Source organism: Salmo salar, chromosome ssa22, assembly GCF_905237065.1.
Source record: "Salmo salar chromosome ssa22, Ssal_v3.1, whole genome shotgun sequence".
Classification (NCBI taxonomy): domain Eukaryota; kingdom Metazoa; phylum Chordata; class Actinopteri; order Salmoniformes; family Salmonidae; genus Salmo; species Salmo salar.
In genome coordinates, this window is record NC_059463.1 from 21,931,251 (window position 1) to 21,950,901 (window position 19,651).

General features: G+C 41.8%; 1 protein-coding gene across 5 annotated transcripts in view; it reads left to right on the forward strand.

Moving 5' to 3' along the window:
* The window catches only part of LOC106583011 (ankyrin repeat and SAM domain-containing protein 1A), a 46,207-nt gene extending 27,090 nt beyond the window's left edge, over nucleotides 1-19,117 (forward strand). For 2 of the 5 annotated variants that reach the window (XM_014166739.2, XM_014166738.2), the window contains 11 exons: nucleotides 5,205-5,303; nucleotides 5,619-5,765; nucleotides 6,074-6,190; nucleotides 7,909-8,082; nucleotides 8,775-8,912; nucleotides 9,173-9,244; nucleotides 9,343-9,429; nucleotides 9,625-9,762; nucleotides 10,233-10,415; nucleotides 14,733-14,831; nucleotides 15,756-19,117. In XM_014166739.2, coding sequence (XP_014022214.1) covers nucleotides 5,205-5,303; nucleotides 5,619-5,765; nucleotides 6,074-6,190; nucleotides 7,909-8,082; nucleotides 8,775-8,912; nucleotides 9,173-9,244; nucleotides 9,343-9,429; nucleotides 9,625-9,762; nucleotides 10,233-10,415; nucleotides 14,733-14,831; nucleotides 15,756-15,875 — 1,374 coding nt within the window. In that variant the 3' untranslated portion in view covers nucleotides 15,876-19,117. The remainder of the gene's footprint in view (nucleotides 1-5,204; nucleotides 5,304-5,618; nucleotides 5,766-6,073; nucleotides 6,191-7,908; nucleotides 8,083-8,774; nucleotides 8,913-9,172; nucleotides 9,245-9,342; nucleotides 9,430-9,624; nucleotides 9,763-10,232; nucleotides 10,416-14,732; nucleotides 14,832-15,755) is intronic. The other 3 variants (XM_014166740.2, XM_014166742.2, XM_014166741.2) reach the window with 3 other exon arrangements.
* The last annotated feature ends 534 nt before the right edge of the window (nucleotides 19,118-19,651 follow it).

Here is a 19,651-nt window from a genome sequence, read left to right on the forward strand (position 1 = left end):
AGTCTCCAGCTTCAGTGATTTTTGCAATTCGTTCCATTGGCAGCAGAGAACTGGAAGGAAAGGCGGCATGAGGAGGAATTGGCTTTGGGGGTGACCAGTGAAATATACCTGCTGGAGCGTGTGCTATGGGTAGGTGCTGCTATGGTGACCAGAGAGCTGAGATAAGGCGGGGCTTTACCTAGAAAAGACTTATAGATGAACTGGAGCCAGTGGGTTTGGCGATGAATATGAAGCGAGGGCCAGCCAACGAGAGCATACAGGTCGCAGTGGTGGGTAGTATATGGGGCTTTGGTGACAAAACGGATGGCACTGTGATAAACTACATCCAATTTGCTGAGTAGACTGTTGGAGGCTATTTTGTAAATGACATCGCCAAAGTCAAGGATCGGCAGGGTAGTCAGTTTTACGACGATATGTTTGGCAGCACTGCACTGAGGCTAGGAAACACTGTCACCACCGATAAATGCATGATAATTGAGCATGTCAATAAGCATTTTTCTACGAAATAGGAAGCCAATTCTAGATTTAATTTTGGATTGGAGATGCTTAATGTGAGTCTGGAAGGAGAATTTACAGTCTAACCAGACACCTAGGTATTTGTAGTTGTCCACATATTCTAAGTCAGAACCGTCCATAGTAGTGATGCTGGATGGGCAGGCAGGTGCGGGCAGCGATCGGTTGAAGAGCATGCATTTAGTTTTACTTGCATTTAAGAGCAGTTGGAGGCCACGGAAGGAGTGTTGTATGGCATTGAAGCTCGTCTGGAGGTTAGTTAACACAGTGTCCAAAGAAGGGCCAGATGTATACAGAATGGTGTCGTCTGCGTAGAGGTGGATCAGAGAATAACCAGCAGCAAGAGCTACATCATTGATGTATACAGAGAAAAGAGTCGGCCCGAGAATTGAACCCTGTGGCACCCCCATAGAGACTATCAGAGGTCCAGACAACAGGCCCTCCGATTTGACATACTGAACTCTGTCTGAGAAGTAGTTGGTGAACCAGGAGAGGCAGTCATTTGAGAAACCAAGGCTGTTGAGTCTGCTGATAAGAATGTGGTGATTGACAGAGTCGAAAGCCTTGGCCAGGTCAATGAATACAGCTGCACAGTATTGTCTCTTATTGATGGTGGTTATGATATCGTTTAGGACCTTGAGCGTGGCTGAGGTGCACCCATGACCAGTTCGGAAACCAGATTGCATAGCGGAGAAGGTACGGTGGGATTCGAAATGGTGGGAGATCTGTTTGTTAAATTGGCTTTCAAAGACCTTAGAAAGGCAGGGTAGGATAGATATAGGTCTGTGACAGTTTGGGTCTAGATTGTCTCCCCCTTTGAAGAGGGGGATGACCGCGGCAGCTTTCCAATCTTTGGGGATCTCAGACAATACGAAAGAGAGGTTGAAGAGGCTAGTAATAGGGGTTGCAACAATTTCGGCAGATCATTTTAGAAAGAGAGGGTCCAGATTGTCTACTCCGGCTGATTTGTAGGAGTCCAGATTTTGCAGCTCTTTCAGAACATCAGCTATCTGGATTTCAGTCAAGGAGAAATGGGGGAGGCTTGGGCAAGTTGCTATGGGGGGTGGAAAGCATGGCCAGCCGTAGAAAAATGCTTATTGACATGCTCAATTATCGTGCATTTATCGGTGGTGACAGTGTTTCCTAGCCTCAGTGCAGTGGGAAGCTGGGAGGCGGTGCTCTTTTTCTCCGTGGACTTTACAGTGTCCCAGAACTTTTTGGAGTTTGTGGAACAGGATGCAAATTTCTGTTTTAAAAAGCTTGCATTTGCTTTCCTAACTGTCTGTGTATATTGGTTCATAACTTCCCTGAAAAATTGCATATTGCGGGGGCTATTCTATGCTAATGCAGAACACCACAGGATGTTTTTGTGCTGGTCAAGGGCAGTCAGGTCTGGAGTGAACCAAGGGCTATATCTGTTCCTGGTTCTAAATGTTTTGAATGGGGCATGCTTATTTAAGATGGTGAGGAAAGCACTTTTAAAGAATAACCAGGCATCCTCTACTGATGGAAAGAGGTCAATATCCTTCCAGGATACCCGGACCAGGTCAATTAGAAAGGCCTGCTCGCTGAAGTGTTTTAGGGAGTGTTTGACAGTGATGAGGGGTGGTCGTTTGACCGCAGCCCCATTATGGACGCAGGCAATGAGGCAGTGATCGCTGAGATCCTGGTTGAAGACAGCAGAGGTGTATTTGGAGGGCAGGTTGGTTAGGATGATATCTATGAGGGTGCTCATGTTTACGGATTTGGGGTTGTACCTGGTAGGTTCCTTGATAATTTGTGTGAGATTGAGGGCATCAAGCTTAGATTGTAGGATGGGCGGAGTGTTAAGCATGTCCCGGTTTAGGTCACCTAACAGTACGAGCTCTGAAGATAGATGGGGGGGCAATCAATTCACATATGGGGTCCAGGGCACATCTGGGGGCAGAAGGTGGTCTATAGCTAGCAACAACGGTGAGAGACTTGTTTCTGGAAAGATGGATTTTTTAAAGTAGAAGCGCAAATTGTTTGGGCACAGACCTGGATAGTAAGACAGAACCCTGCAGGCTATCTCTGCGGTAGATTGCAACTCCGCCCCCTTTGGCAGTTCTATCTTGTCGGAAAATGTTATAGTTAGGGATGGGAATTTCTGGGATTTTGGTGGCCTTCCTAAGCCAGGATTCAGACATGGCTAGGACATCCGGGTTGGCAGAGTGTGCTAAAGCAGTGAATAAACCAAACTTAGGGAGGAAGATTTTAATGTTAACATGCATAAAACCAAGGATTTTACGGTTACAGAAGTCAACAAATGAGAGCGCCTGGGGAATGGGAGTGGAGCTAGGCACTGCAAGGCTGGATTAACCTCTACATCACCAGAGGAACAGAGGAGGAGTAGGATGAGGGTACGGCTAATGGCTATAAGAACTGGTCATCTAGTACGTTCGGAACAGAGAGTAAAAGAGAGTAAAACTTTCAGGGACCATAAGGCCTACTTTCAGACCTACTGGCTAAAAACCATACACAAGTACCGGAGAATCTCTTTAATAAGGTAATAATAGGATGAGGATAATGTGTCATTAGCATTGTGATGTTAATGTTAATCACTTGACTAATGTGTCTGATGTGTAGAAGCACCAAGCAGATAATTGATTAGCTCCCTGCAGGACATATTATCCTCAGATACTTACAAGGACTTGTAGGTTGTGTCTGAAAAGGTCAGAGCAGTCAGAGAGATGTTGTAAAGGTTCAATGGTGTCCTATTGAACTGTCTGTCTGCCAAATTCATTGCATCACTGCAGAGCTGATGTGTTAATTATTTTATTTGCTTGGTGGGCTGATTCTGGATCAGGAGAGGTGGTGTGCTGGGTTTTGCCCTGCATCGTTTTTGTTGAATAGTTGACATTCTCTGTGAGATATTGTTCAACCCTATCATCAAATGAATTTATAAATCACATATAAATACAATATCATGAAGCCATGAGGAGCAAAGGTAATGGTGACTGTGCCAGAGATGCACATTAGTTGGTGAACAACTGACCTGAAAGATGCAAATATAAAGATGTCATCTTCATTAAAGAAATAGGAGAGAAATCAAATCCTCTCTCTCTTTTATACTAAAGCTCAGTTGAGTAATCTGAATGCCTCATTTTCCTGCTGACCCCAAAGGAAAGAGTGTCATAGAACAAATTCTTCATTACTGAGAAATCAGAGTTAGACTACCCTTCAGACCTATAACTGTAGATACAGTATGACTACCATCAGAGAACACAGGCTCACATACACTCTGTAGGGATTTGTCTCTGCATGGGATGATTGCTTCAAGTGCAGCTTTTGAGGGATCATAAATAATAAACCGCTGTATCCCCATTTTCCAAATTTTTACAAGATGATAATAATTTTTTGTTGCTTTCATCAACCATAAATTGGTCTCTCATGTCTCATATGGCTTACCATTTTTCCCTTATGGGGTTTTGGGTGCTTTTTATATTGCAAATCATAAAATACATGTTTTTTAGAGCCTCCTCATTTCATGACACCTTCCTCCTTTGTGATGAGGGACTGTATGTAGCGCAGTTATGTAATAAGCAGTTATAGATATGGACAAAAATAGATATTCATTACTTAATCATATTTTCCTGATGAAGTATAAATGACAAGCTCCCATGGGACCTCCTGGAACATCCAACAATGACTTTAGTTGAAATATCTATTTCAGGCTATTCCTGAAGTCAGTCACTGCATTAGTTTGATCCTCGTTCTAGTGATAATCAGTGTGTAATTTCCTACTGTCATCCCTTGTTACTGTAACTGCTGCATTGTGCTCCAGAAACAAGCAGTGATGCCATATTTAGAAAAGACTAGCTCCACTTTAACATTCTTGGCCAGGAAGAATCAATCTGCAGCAGTCCACTGGGAAAATGCTGAGCTCCACATTTTTAAGGGTCTCCTTGTATCTTTATTCCCCCCATAAACCTGAATTAGATGACGAAGCTTGTGCCTCTTATGGAGAACTACGTAAAACAAATGGTGCACATGTATTGTTGTCAATCATTACTGTAAAGGAAAATAGGAAATGTTAAGTTATATATGCAGTGAAATCCTCATTCCTTGTCTCCAACACCACAGCTGTTTGCATACAGGTGCACACACCACACACACACACACACACACACACACACACACACACACACACACACACACACACACACACACACACACACACACACACACACACACACACACACACACACACACACACACACACACAGATGCGTAGTCCTAAACATTTCCCTCATAGCAAATGTAATGTCTCATTGCAACATTGCAGCTCAGATGTAAAAGCTGCTGCAGTTTTGATAGCTTTTTCCTTGGTGGTTTTTCATTAAAATAGATTGATTACCTTTGGCATGCACAATTTATTTGACTCCAATGTCCTCCAATTCTTGTTTGTCTGAGGACATAAATAAGTGTGTGTGTGTGCTTTTACTTGTGTGTTCATTTGTGTTCGTGTGTATGTGTCTGTGTCTGTGTGTATTATTGATTGCATATAGGGACCTATAGTGTGTAGGAGATGTTGTAATGTCTATGTTAATAGTTAGCTTAAGGGATTTATAAATGTTTCGGTATACTGTGGACTTTGGGAAGTGTCTGCAGTTTGTGGTACTTGTGTAATTAATTTATGCGTGTGCATGCGTGCGTTGATGCGTGTGTAGGGCAGTAACGTGATGGAGGACATGGACCTTAGAGATATGGGAATCACTGACCCTGGCCACAGAAAGAAGATCATCCGTGCAGCACGCAGCTTGCCCAAGGTACAGTAGTTATCATCAGTCCAGGGCACTGCCTGCAACCTTGTGCCTGGTTGACCATTCATTCCTGTCTAAGAAGCCACCGTACATCAAGGTGTCAAGGAGTGTGCATTATCTATGTTTGTGCACAGTATTTTCAATCATGATAATGAAATGTATTGTAAAGTAGCTTTGATCTAGTCTGTAGCTATGTGTGGCAATAGCAATCATGTGAACAAGCCTTTTGACATTGGGTATGGTTTAAAAATCTTGAAAGAAATGATGAAATCCTGCTTTTATTTCAATGTAATTTGATCTCCTTTCTGTCCCTCTTTGTAGGTGAAAGCCCTGGGCTGTGATGGCAGCACCTCTCTGTCCACCTGGTTGGATGTGCTAGGCCTCCAGGAGTACCTGCCTAACTTCCTGTCCAGTGGCTACCGTACCTTGGACTGTGTGAAGAATCTATGGGAGCTGGAGATTGTCAATGTGAGGCCAATGTTTTGTTAGTGAATTATGTAGTGCCTCAGGGAAGAGACAGCACTGTACTGAGCTTAAGGCAAAACAGATTTGAGCTGAATAATTGAGGAGAGTCCATTCTGTCTGCTTGTCTAGTGCCAGCATGGGTGTCAGACTCACTGTATACAGTCAGTTTGAGTGTATAATGAAAATTTTCCATTCATATTTGTTGGTTTGTACTTGTTTGTCAATATTAGTGTCTGTGTTGTTCATATGAACATAGTCCTATGTACGGTCTAGTAGTTATCATTGTGTCTTATCTGTGCCCGTCTCTGCAGGTGTTGAAAATCAGCCCTCTGGGCCACAGGAAGAGGATCATAGCGTCTCTGGCAGAGCGGCCCTATGAGGAGGCCCCGACCAAATCACAGATCTCTCACCGTCTCTCACAGATCAGGGTTAGTAAGAGTCCTCAGGGTCTTACAGTTGAACAATAATCCCAGCTAGCACATTTGGTTCCTTGGAAGTTGTGGGAACGTACGTTTTTGGTTTCCCACTGGATCTGGAAACGAAGCCATAAGTTTCCTGACTGGTTAAAGGGAAGTGAACATTTATTTTTAGGTTGCAGGGAGGTTCAGAGAACGTTTTAATCTGGTTCCTTGAAGGTTTTTCTGGGAAGTTTTATTAAAGCTCTGAGAACAAAAATTATTATTTGTAGTTTTTATAATAACTTCCTTAAAACTACTACTGAATGTTTCAATAAGACTTTTAATAACACTGTTAGCTTATTTTGTATTAAATTTTTTTAATCCAAGTACAGATAGAAATGAATTTCCTTAGGCATTAATCATGCAAACTTATTTATTTTGAATTGTGACACAGCATCAGTGAGCTTCAAACCTATAATCTTCTGCTCTCTATGCATGGGATTAGTCCACTGCACCACCAGGATGGAGCTAGCATGCCATGTTTTATTACACATACAAAGCTGTTCCTTTTAGTATATTAAAACAGACCCCTTTTCAAAGGAAACAAGCACTCATTAAGATGAGGTGTGTCCAATTAGTTGTCGAGGCCATACACCTGAACACAGTTAACACGATAGAGAATAGAGAGAGTTTGTTGATGCTGAGAACAGAATCGGTGGAGGCTGCTGAAGGGAGGACGACTCATAATGATAATTGTTTGCATTCTGAGAATGGAATGTATGTTTTTAATAACATTCTTAGAATGTTCTCTGAATGTTACTGAAGTTTTATTGTGGTTTTTATGGAAAGTTTTCATAATGTTCTCGGAACAGTTTGAGAACATGACTTTAAATAGAACCATGTGGAAACCTGTAAGAAACGTTATGCTGAAGTACTGAAATTCTCACAGAAGAATGTTGTTTCTTAAAGTTCTCTGAACTATATTTAAACATTCCTAATGTCAAACCAGTTGGAGAACATTCCTAGAACATTACCAAAATGTAAATTGAAGCTGCAATATGTAACTTTTTGGGTGACCCGACAATATCCATATCGAAATGTGAGTTATAGATCTGTCATTCTCATTGAAAGCAAGTTTAAAAATCAGTAGATCTGTTCTATGTGCGCTATTTCTAATCCTCCCGTTTTTAAGTTTCGTTTTTGCGTCTTCTACTTTAGGTTCCGTACACCAGCTTCAAACAGCTGAAAATACAATATTTCTGATTATGGATATATTACAGCACTTTAGATGGTACAATGATTTTCTCACTATACTATTTTCTCACTATGTTTGTCACATAAACTGAAATTAGGCGAATTATTAGAATTTTAGCAACCATAAAATGTCGGAGCAATTAAATGTAACCATGTTTGAATTTTTAGGAAATGTTCTGTTAATGAAATACAAAGAAAATATATATTTTTTTGTCAAGTTCCTTAAATGTGCTGAGAATGTTTCAAAGCCAAGCAACTATCCTGCACCATTCTCAGAAAGTTGTGGGAAGGTAGTATGCAAAATAACCATAGAACAATCAAGCTCTAAGAAACATGGTTCTCAGAACATTATGTGCTAGCTGGGATCTCATTTGTACTGTATGCCACTACATAATGCTCTAATATCTTATTGAAATCTGTATTGTGTCACTATGTTTTCTTATCTTTCACATCCAATCAGTCATCAATCTGATCAATCAATCTGTATGTGGCAGTTTCAGGACCTGTTGTCCCAGACAGGGACCTCTCCTCTGAGTCAGATGGACCCTTCCACCAGTCGCTCCATGGATATGCTCCTGCCCTTGGGAGAGGCAGGCAGGAGGAGGAGAGCCATGGACCAGGACTGTAGCGTGTCCCTGCGCTCCTACAGCGAGAGACCCCGCTCCCACGTTAGTCCTCCTGCCAAAACGCTGTCTTTACCTGTACCTCATGAAGTAACAGAAATACAGTATGTGTCTCTGTGGTGTGCTTGGGATAATCATGTTATTAAGAGAGCTATCTGCTGCTGGGGTGATCTGAAACAGAAGCTGTTATGTGTTTAACAGATTATTGAAGTCATTCCATGCTTGTATTAAATATGCACTGAGTATATAACACATTAAGAACACCTGCTCTTTCCATGACATACACTGACCAGGTGAATCCAGGTGAAAGCTATGATCCCTTATTGATGTCAATTGTTAAATCCACTTAAATCAGTGTAGATGAAGAGGAGGAGACGGGTTAAAGAAGGATTTTTAAGCCTTGAGACATTTGAGACATGGATAGTGCATGTGTGCCATTCAGAGGGTGAATGGACAAGACAAAACACGTGAGTGCCTTTGAACGGGGTATGGTAGTAAGTACCATGCGCACCAGTTTGTGTCAAGAACTGCAAAGCTGCTGGGTTGTTCACACTCAACAGTTTCCTTTGTGTATCAAGAATGGTCCACCATCCAAAGGACATCCAGACAACCTTTGATCAGTCAAAGTGTTACAGCATCTTTTTAGTTTTAGAATCCTGTAATATTTTGTGACTAAATGTTCTGCCATAAAATATTTGTACACTACAGCATCAATCCATGTCTATCTGTCTTTCTAGGACAGGCAGAGTGACCGACACAGGGAACCCCGTTTGACCCTCCGGCCGCCGAGCCAGTCTGCCACGTACACCACGGTCTCTGCTTGGCATCACCAGCCTGAGAAACTTATCTTAGAGTCTTGTGGGTATGAGGCCAGTGTAAGTCATGTCAATGGTCAATCTCCTGTCGTATTGTGTCAATGGAAGTCCCCTTGAATCTCGGCCACTAGAAAAGTCCTCAATCCGTGTTTGATAGTCGCTTGATGTATCAAGAATTGATAGTTCCCACTGGGCACAAACTGGTTGAATCAACGTTGTTTCCACGTCATTTCCTTGAACCAACTTGGAATATACATTGAATTGACGTCTGTACCCACTGAGTTCAGAGATAATAGGTTGTTTTGTTGCTTCTTTTCCAGTATATGGGATCAATGATTATCAGGGATCTAAGGGGGATTGAGTCCACTCAAGAAGCCTGTGCTAAAATTAGGGTAAGTCTCACTGTCATACTACAGATCAATATTCAATCACTCTATTCTAGCACTCCATATTAATATGGATCCCCTCGCCATTTTCTTTCTATTTGTAGAAGTCAAAGGACCATTCGAAAAAGGGTCCTGTTGTCATCCTCTCCATCACTTATAAAGGGGTCAAGTTCATTGATGCCGCCACTAAGGTAATCGGAGCCTGTTGGCAATGAGAGATGCATGATGAGCTCAACTGCATTATTTTTCTCTCTCGCGTTCTCACATTATTTCCCCTACAATAAAGATAGCACTGTTGGTTCGGATGAAGTCAGCGGTTGTTACTGGTCGATGGTTTTGTTCCTGTTGCTCCTCAGTTCCAACCTGTTCTTTTGTCCTCTCACCAGACAATAGTAGCCGAGCATGAGATCAGGAACATCTCCTGTGCGGCCCAGGACCCTGATGACCTCTGCACCTTCGCCTACATCACCAAGGATAGTAAGAGTGACCACCACTTCTGCCATGTCTTCAGCACTGTGGAAGTGGTGAGGAACACAATGATGACACCAGCCCAAACCCCTCAATCAATCATTCCATAAGACTATGCCAAAATACAATCACCCAATTCCCACCTAAAGTACTCTGATTTGTATTAATTTGTTTCTAAATGCCATATCATATCATAAAAGAATCTTGAAAGGAAAAACTTTATTGACAAAACTGCATGCAGCTTCTTGATAAATTAAATTGCCTTAATGTCTTGATTAAGGTAATGCACCTGCTGTCATGGAAGTAACATAATATCTTGATTAGTCTCTTTTATAAGCCATGTGCCAAACATTCCTGGCACACGACACAGCTACATCTTGATTATCTAATTAAATATTCGATTAACATAGTTCCACTGCTATGATTGACAACTCAATGATAAAAATGCAGATTGTGCCTCATTCAAAGTAGCTGTCAGTCACTACTGCAACTGTCTCTTCATTCTTTACTCTCTCCCTCGGTACAGACTCAGACCTATGAGATCATCCTGACACTGGGACAGGCATTTGAGGTGGCCTATCAGCTGGCTCTCCAGACCAAGGCCAGGCAGTATGTCCCAGTCCCCCCATCGTCTCTGGGGTCAGAGGTCATTGAGACCAAATCCAGCCGGCCCACGTCACAACAATGGAGCAGCATGAGGAGATCAACAGTGAGTACCACACACTGACCACAAACAAAAAAATGTAGCTGTGTGTGTGTTTCTAAATTATGTGCATACTGTGTTTGTGTATACAGTATGTACAGGTAACTGTCAAAATAAAGGAAACACCAACATAAAATGTCTTAATAGGGCGTTGGGCCACCACGATCCACCAGAACTGCTTTAATGCTCCTTGGCATAGGTTCTACAAGTGTCTGGAACTGTATTGGAGGGATACGACACCCTTCTTCCACAAGAAATTCCATCATTTGGTGTTTTGTTGATGGTGGTGGAAAACGCTGTCTCAGGCACCGCTCCAGAATCTCCCATAAGTGTTCAATTGGATTGACTGAGATGCGCACGCGTGCGCATACACACACACACACACACACACACACACACACACACACACACACACACACACACACACACACACACACACACACACACACACACACACACACACACACACACACACACACACACACACACACACACACACACACTTTAAACCTCTTATGCTCTTTTAAGACCTCTTTCAAAGTCACTGTGATCTCTTCTTCCAGCCATGGTAGCCAAAATAATGGGCAACTGGGCATTTTTATACATGACACTAAGCATGATGGGATGTTAATTGCTTAACTATCTCAGGAACCACACCTGTGTGGAAGCATCTGCTTTCAATATACTTTGTATCCCTCATTTACTCAAGTGTTTTCTTTATTTTGTTCCGTTACGTATGTATGTGTACATGCGTAGGCATGTATGCATAAATATGCACAATCAGATATTCCACAGTCCTCGTGACCAAACGTTCCTCCTGATTTTAAACCACTGATCACACTATAAAAAAAAGGAAGATTTGTAGTGCGATGAAAGTGATGACTCATTACTTTGCTACCAATCTCACCTCCCCGACTCTGAGTCACTCAGATCGGAGTAGAATTTCCTGCAGCCATACAGTATGCGAAACTTGATGAATGAATAGTCTTATTTTTTGCTAACAGGCAGGATACGTATGATATAATCTGGAAATAAAGAGAGAGAGGGAGAACTGTGCATCTCTCTGCTGGTCGCCCGGCCCCTCCACTGATACACAGTATATTGATTGAGAATGTTACATAAATGTTTAGGTATGCCCTGGGCCATGTATGGATGTATTGGCCTTTCAGGACCCTGAATAATGAACACTCAGTGATCACAGTCACCTGAGAAAGCTGGACCGTCTGGATCGTGCATGCACACTGCTCAACATGTTTATGCATCCACGCAAATCACTATGCTTTATTATCTGCTATAAAACATAATATATTATGAGGTAATCAGTTCGCTGCATAATGCACAGGGTTGGCAGTATTTATTATCTAGTTTTAGGCAGTGGAATTCTAGGAACATCTAAAACAAAAGAACTCCATTTGAAGCTTTTAATGTAGATTAATTTCACAATTTTGAGATGACCTGTCCTTTTTTCCGATGTACTTTCATTCTTGCCAGGTATGCACTATTTTGGTCCGATGTACACTACCGTTCAAAAGTTTGGGGTCACTTAGAAATGTCAATGTTTTTGAAAGAAAAGCCATTTTTTTGTCCATTAAAATAACATCAAATTGATCAGAAATACAGTGTAGACATTGTTAATGTTCTAAATGACTATTGTAGCTGGAAACTGCAGATTCTTTATGGAATATCTACATAGGTGTACAGAGGCCCATTATCAGCAACCTGTGTTCCAATGGCACGTTGTGTTAGCTAATCCAAGTTTATCATTTTAAAAGGCTAATTGATCATTAGAAAACACTTTTGCAATTATGTTAGCACAGATGAAAACTGTTGTCCTGATTAAAGAAGCCAAAAAACTGGCCTTCTTTAGACTAGTTGAGTTTCTGGAGCATCAGCATTTGTGGGTTCGATTACAGGCTCAAAATGGCCAGAAACAAAGAACCTTCTTCTGAAACTCGTCAGTCTATTATTGTTCTGAGAAATGAAGGCTATTCCATGCGAGAAATTGCCAAGAAACTGAAGATCTCGCACAATGCTGTGTACTACTCCCTTCACAGAACAGCGCAAACTGGCTCTAACCAGAATAAAAAGAGGAGTGGGAGGCCCAGGTGCACAACTGAGCAAGAGGACATGGACATTAGAGTGAGTGTTTAGTTTGAGAAACAGACACCTCACAAGTCCTCAACTGGCAGCTTCATTAAATAGTACCCGCAAAACACCAGTCTCAACGTCAACAGTGAATACGCGACTCCGAGATGCTGGCCTTCTAGGCAGAGTTGCAAAGAAAAAAACATATCTCAGACTGGCCAATCAGAAGAAAAGATTAAGATGAAAAAAGGCCATCATCCCGGAGTTGCCTCTTCATTGTTGACGTTATTAGCAGTTGATGTTATTCTTCAATAACATAAACTCCAAAGCAAATCAGGGGGAGAAAAATTGGTTTATTTGATAAGGACAAATCATAGATGTTATGCTGGTATGTAGATGTTCAGTCTCCCCTGTCCTCAGCTTTTCTCCACAGACCAAAGGAACAGGATGCCGTTTATAACCCCCCCACCTTAGCCTGGGGTTGACCAATTAGAAGTCCTTGCAGTACAACTAGGCCAATGGCCAAATAACCAGTATCCTGCTCCAGACTCAATGTACGGAACGTAGCACACGTAGTTCTGAGTTCAGGAGTGACATTCCACAGATTCTAAACAGCTGTTGAACTGAAACCCAACTCGTACTTTCAATTCTCTATTGAGCATTAGTACTCTAGTTTTTAGTCCTCTCGTCCGCTGCATTGTGTATTTATCTTAAAAATACTCTTATAAAGTTGAGACTGGTGTTTTGCAGGTACTATTTACTGAAGCTGCCAGTTGTCGACTTGTGAGGCGTCTGTTTCTCAAACTAGACATCCTAATGTACTTGTCCTCTTGCTCAGTTGTGCACCGGGGCCTCCCACTCTCTCTATTCTGGTTGGAGACAGTTTGCTCTGTTCTGTGAAAGGAGTAGTACACAGCGTTGTACGAGATCTTACATTTCTTGGCAATTTCTCGCATGGAATAGCCTTCATTTCTCAGAACAAGAATAGACTGACGAGTTTCAGAAGAAAGTTCTTTGTTTCTGGCCATTTTGAGGCTGTAATTGAACCCACAAATGCTGATGCTCCAGATTCTCAACTAGTCTAAAGAAGGCTAGTTTTATTGCTTATTTAATTTGCACAACAGTTTTCAGCTGTGCTATAATAATTGCAAAAGAGTTTTCTAATCAACAATTAGCCTTTTAAAATTATAAACTTGGATTAGCTAACACCATAGTGCCATTAGAACACTGGAGTGATGGTTGCTGATAACGGGCCTCTGTATACCAATGTAGATACTCCATTAAAATCAGCTGTTTCCAGCTACAATAGTCATATACAACATTAACAATGTCTACACTGTATTTCTGATCAATGTAATTGTCAGGGTTTTTAGCTGCTGGTCATTCGAGTCAAGTGCAGGAGAGCAGAGAATAGGTGATCAGGCGACTTTATTAGCCAAGAGCAACAAACAGACGGGCGCAAACAGCTACAACTCAAGCCAACCGGCAAAAGTGACAAGCGCAAAATACCGTCAATAATATAACCATAAGGTTCACCAATAATTCCACAAATAGGGTACAGGCAATGCCCAGGGTGAAAACCCAGACTGGCGCGATACAACAAACACAAAACAACACAATTCCACACAAAGACATGGGGGGAACAGAGGAATATATATATGCCGTGTGATTAGGGAATGTAAACCAGGTGTGCGGGGAACAAGACAAAACAAATGGAACAATGAAAAATGGAGCGGCGATGGCTAGAAGGCCGGTGACGTCGACCGCCGAACGAACAAGGAGGGGAGCCGACTTTGGCGGAAGTCGTGACAGTAATGTTATTTTAATGAACAAAAAATGTGTTTTTCTTTCAAAAACAAGGATATTTCTAAGTGACCTCAAACTTTTGAACGGTAATGTAAATAGTGGCATAAATCACTGTGCAGTTGATCACTTTGTACTGTGCTGTACTGGATGTGTCTCGATACGGGAGGAGCCTGGCTAGTACAGTCCAGTCTAGTTGACAGATGTGATAAAGCCCTGCTATGCCAGCTGCTGTCAAGTATACATTTTTTTCTGAGATAAATCTTTATAACGTTATTTGTCTACACCAGTAGGTTGTGATAAATTACCTAGGTTATTCACTTTTTATATCTTCCACCACTATGGTCAGTTCAGTGCCACTATAAATGCTCTATCCTTCTATTTCCCTGTTTAACATTTCTTTGTTCTTGTCTTCTTGGTCCTCCTGTTTCCCAGGGTGCCCCTCTGCTAGAATGCCGCTGCTGTTACTGTCACACGTGTACTACCCACCGCCCCTCCTTCCTCCCGTTGCACTCTGTTAGCCCTGGAGTCCAGGTCCTGCTCTCTCCTCCTTTCCGCTATCCTTCATCATCCATCTGCTAACCTACCTGACGTACCTCTAACTCTCTCATCATTCCATGTCCACTTTTTGGTTTGCTTCCAGGCACTTCATCTAGCTACACAATACTTGCCCTTTTGATATGACATAGCCTACACTGAATTTCTGCCACATTCTCATAGTCATTCCATTTGAGCTGATTTAATATAAGAAGTTCTTTCTCATTATTCTTGCCTGAGGATAAGTAGGCTATACCTTAGCTTAGACTTAACCATCTATGGAAGATTCATGGCTTTGCAGTTCTGCTGCTAATGATCTAGTGCTTTAATTGCATAGCTGTGTGATCAGTATAAATAGCAACATGCTTGAGGTGGCCTATTGAGTCTTAGTCCTCCTATATCACTAAGCTTTTGGATTCTGATGAGTCTTATATTGGACAGCTAGAATTGAATGATGGCCTTGTACACCCGAGTTTTGCATTGCCACAATGTTTTTAACTTGGGGTGTATCAGTGGTGTTTCATGTAATTAGACATACAGGACTACTAATTTAAATTAATTTATTCACATGGAACAGCTATAACGTGTGTATGGCTGTTCATGTGTTAACAGAGACTTTTGTTTGGGTGAGAGCATGTTATGAGCGCATGTTTGGATCCTTATGGTGTTTTCAAGTTTTCACTTAATTTAAAACCCAGATTAAGAGACAGATGGGACTGTGTGTGGTCTGTTAGGTCTCCAGCAGCCTGTTTTGCTATCAGACATCTCTATGTTGTGGATTGAGCCCTGGTGTCTGTGATTCTAATATCACTGGACTGTGCCTTTAATCCACTTGCACATGGGCTGAGGACTTGAGTGTGCAATGGCCTCCACCACTCCTGCAGTCTCACGCCCGTCTCTCGTCCCCCCTCCCCCCGGCAGATTGACCCTCTGGAGATGGACGCAGACATGCAATCCCTGGGCAGCGCCACCTGGCTCTTCAACCAGAGAGACTCCAACAAGCGCCCTGTCAGCACCAAGTACGAGACCACCATATTCTGAGGCTGGATCCCCTGCACCGACCTCACCCTGTCCTAGCACCCAGTTTGCCCCCTGACCTCCACCACCCTCTCTCTCTGTCTCATGAGCCCTGTGCCTTCTCACTGTGATGGTAGCATCCCCCTGGGCTGCCCCCTCTCCTTTGCCCTGCCCTGACCTACACAAACCTTGCACTGCTCTGACATCACACATCCCTGCAGCCCTCTCTCCTGTCCTGTTCTCACCCCTAGGCAGCCCGTTACCCTACTCCTCCTGACACTGCTGCAGCCGCTGATGGGGCCCCTTGACTTGTGGATGGACCTGGAGTGAACCTACAATGGCCCTGTTCTCTCAACCAAACTGCCTCCTCCTCCTCCTCCCCCCAACTACTCATCTGCATCCACCCCTATTACGTTTATCATCATTGAAGAGATTGTGGCTTTTTTGTTCTCTTCCTGTCATGCTATTCTTTTCCAAGTGACTCCCTTCAGTCGAAACAATCCTGACTTTTTTTTCTGCTGAGCTACCTGTTGCATTTTTACCTGACAGTAACATGATTTGCATTGGCTGTACTGCCAATGTGAACAAGAAAATTGCAAACCTTCATAAGTTCCTCTTTTTATCTAATACCAAAGGAGTACTGCTCTTGGGCTATTATCCACAGAGTTTTGGTCCCATGCAGAGTGGAATAAAGAACATTATCATGTCCCAAACTCAGCCTATCCTTCCAAACAACCTCCTCAGTCATAAACAATATTTTATCCCCTTCCCAAAGGGATTAACAATTTTTCTCATCTTTTTAATGCTGTTTATTTTTGTATTTCACTTTTTCCCCCTCAGGCAAGTTTAATATTTTTCTTTCCCTATCTGTAGCTTGTCCTGTCTTACCAGGCATCTACCACTGTGAGGCACTGTGAGGAGACATATCTAGCCTGGGATGCATGAAGGACAAAATCTATAAGACAAAAAACAATGAACCAACTTTTTTCTATGCATTTTTAATCGTACAATGATGGATCGTCAAGGAATCTTCCCTTTCCATTGATAATGGATCAAAAACTGAACCTACATTTCCTGTGTGATTCTGTGCACAAATGGACAGGAAAACTCTTCCATCGCTCTGCCAAGAACAGTAGTAGCCTTACTTCAATCTGGCAATCTATCAGTTTAAATCTAAATGTAATCAATTGAGCATCCTTGCCACCATCACACATTCTCCACACTTGCTGACTGCTGCACGCGTCTTTCGTGGTTTAAAATACTTACAACACTTTTGAGTTGACAACACATGAACACTTTGGCTGAGCTGCAGTGAAGGTGTTGTAACGGTACAGGTTTGTCCAGATAATAATGTATATGATGCTCTGTAGCTCCGCAATGTGCATGGTGCCTCACCAGTCCTTTTATTACCAAGAGAGACAGTTCGGCTCATCAGAGAACACTGTGTTAAAACATGGCACTATACCCTTTAAAACATTTTTGTTTGTTTCAAAATTATACAGTATGTATTTTGTTTAACCATTATTAATAAGGAATGCTTTTAAAAAATAACTGGGCTTCCTGAAATGTATTTAGTGAGAGAAACCAAGGGAAATCGTAGCAACACCACAATGTATTGCCATAGTAAATAAAAATTCATGACAAGTTGCCAAAACACCTCATGAAGGTACATTTGATGGCAATAATTTAATTTGCCAATTCATTGTGAAAGGTATAAGATATTTCCAATAACATTGCTTAAAAAAAATTATATGAGGCAAGGCAGGTTGTGTTGCCGGACTCCTAGCATCTTGTCAACATTATGTGGGTTGCAATCCATGCCACTGATTCAGCATGAGGTAAAATGTGTCACTAGAAAATGAACAACAGTGCCAAGGATTCAGGCTTACTTATAGTTTGAACTTTAAATTTGAGGGATCCAAATATAATTAGATATGGTTTTATTATGCAAATTTACTTTGGGCTGAAAATATCTTTGAAACGGCATTCTTGTTTTTGCTTTCACTGTGACTAATACTGCAGGTCTACAGGAGCTATCTGTTGGTTCTATCTATTTGTGTTTTGCTCAACCTATTTTGTGTGCTGTGTTGCCTTGTGTTTGTGTCCTCCTGTGAGGATGGCCTGTTCTGTCTCTGTCCTCATTCTGTGTCCCCTGCTGCAGGATATGTTATGTTTAGCCTCTCTCCAAATGACACAGGATGGCTGACTGGAGAATGAGTGTTAAGACTTGACAGTCTCTGTGTGGTACTGTAGTTGTGTCTCATCGTTGTTCTGTTCTGACTGATACTGTAGCTACCACTGATGCATGTGGCAGTATTTGTGTTTCGTCCTCTGATGCACTTGGCCCATTGAGGTGTACATATGTAGCAGTGTCTGTTTAGTTTTTTCTTATCGTTTGCCTTTTGTTTTACTTTATCCATTATTATAACACAAATACAGCACCTCATCTCATTTACATTCTCCAGCATTGTCATTTCTCGTGCACTAAGTATGTTCTTCCCTGTTATGTGTTGAAATCATGAAGACACATTCAACCTGCTCTGGTTTGGGTGCATATAAATGCCTTACATTTTAGAGAGCAGAAGCTATTTTAAGCAGACACAATGTGGTGGCATGATTTGGCTGTGCATGTTTCTGTCTTTTTTAACACCAGTGTTTTCCTTGTGTAGCTCACTCCAGCGTTCAAGTTTCCGGACACCAAGCTGTGAGTTGAAGTGGAGCAGCCAATGTGAGTGTCTGCGTGTGTGTAGACTAGAGACAGAGAGACAAACAGAGACGCATGCAGCGGGTCTATGAATGACTGTTTGATAAGGTCTGCTGCCTTCTACAACCCCACCTGAATACAAAGTAACAGATAAAGGATAACCTTACACTAGCTGTCTGTCTCAACTGGGCATGGCCTGTCTCTCACTCCTATCTCGAGAAAGTTCAGTCTGAAATCTCCTCCCTGGCCTCACACTGACTGTCTTTACCTCCACTCCTTACTTCATGTAGGTACTGTAATCTACAGAATATAGACAATGCTGGGTCAGTAATGACAATTTTTATTGATTTAGGTCTATTTGAGATAATCATGTTGTTACTGTAAGGATCTAGGAGAGTCAACGAGAGTACATTCATCAAATGTAGCACTACTGTACCAGCATAAAGTGCTATGCCCATGTATTTGTGGACAGAGTATAGTTTGTCAATGATTATGTGATGTTTATTTATTCCAATTAAAAGCAAAATATACTTGAAATTAAATAGTACAATGGAAAATGTTATTCTTAAGGTATTTGGTTGTGTCTTAAGGCATATTCCTTGCATGAGAGTTTGATGGAGCTGGTAGACAATATATTCTATGAGAGTTAACTGCATCTCTTCGTCACAAAGACTAGCCCAGGGACTGGCAGACGAGTGTACAAAGTCATATTCCCTGTCTAGCAGACATTTAGAACAGAAAATATGGTGGAAATAAACTGATGCATTTTTTAAATACATTATTTTCATATGGCTAACTAAGGTAGGCTAAAATACATTATTCAATGGAGAAACAACTGTTTCAAATTAGGTAGAAAATGCAACTTACAAACTCTGTACCCTTGAAAAAACCTGGAAGCTTCTCCACATGTAAACTCAGCAAAAAAAGAAACGCCCTCTCACTGTCAACTGCGTTTATTTTCAGCAAACTTAACATGTGTGAATATTTTTATGAATATGACAAGATTCAACAACTGAGATATAAACTAAACAAGTTCCACAGACATGTGACTAACAGAAATTGAATAATCTGTCCCTGAACAAAGGGGGGGTCAAAA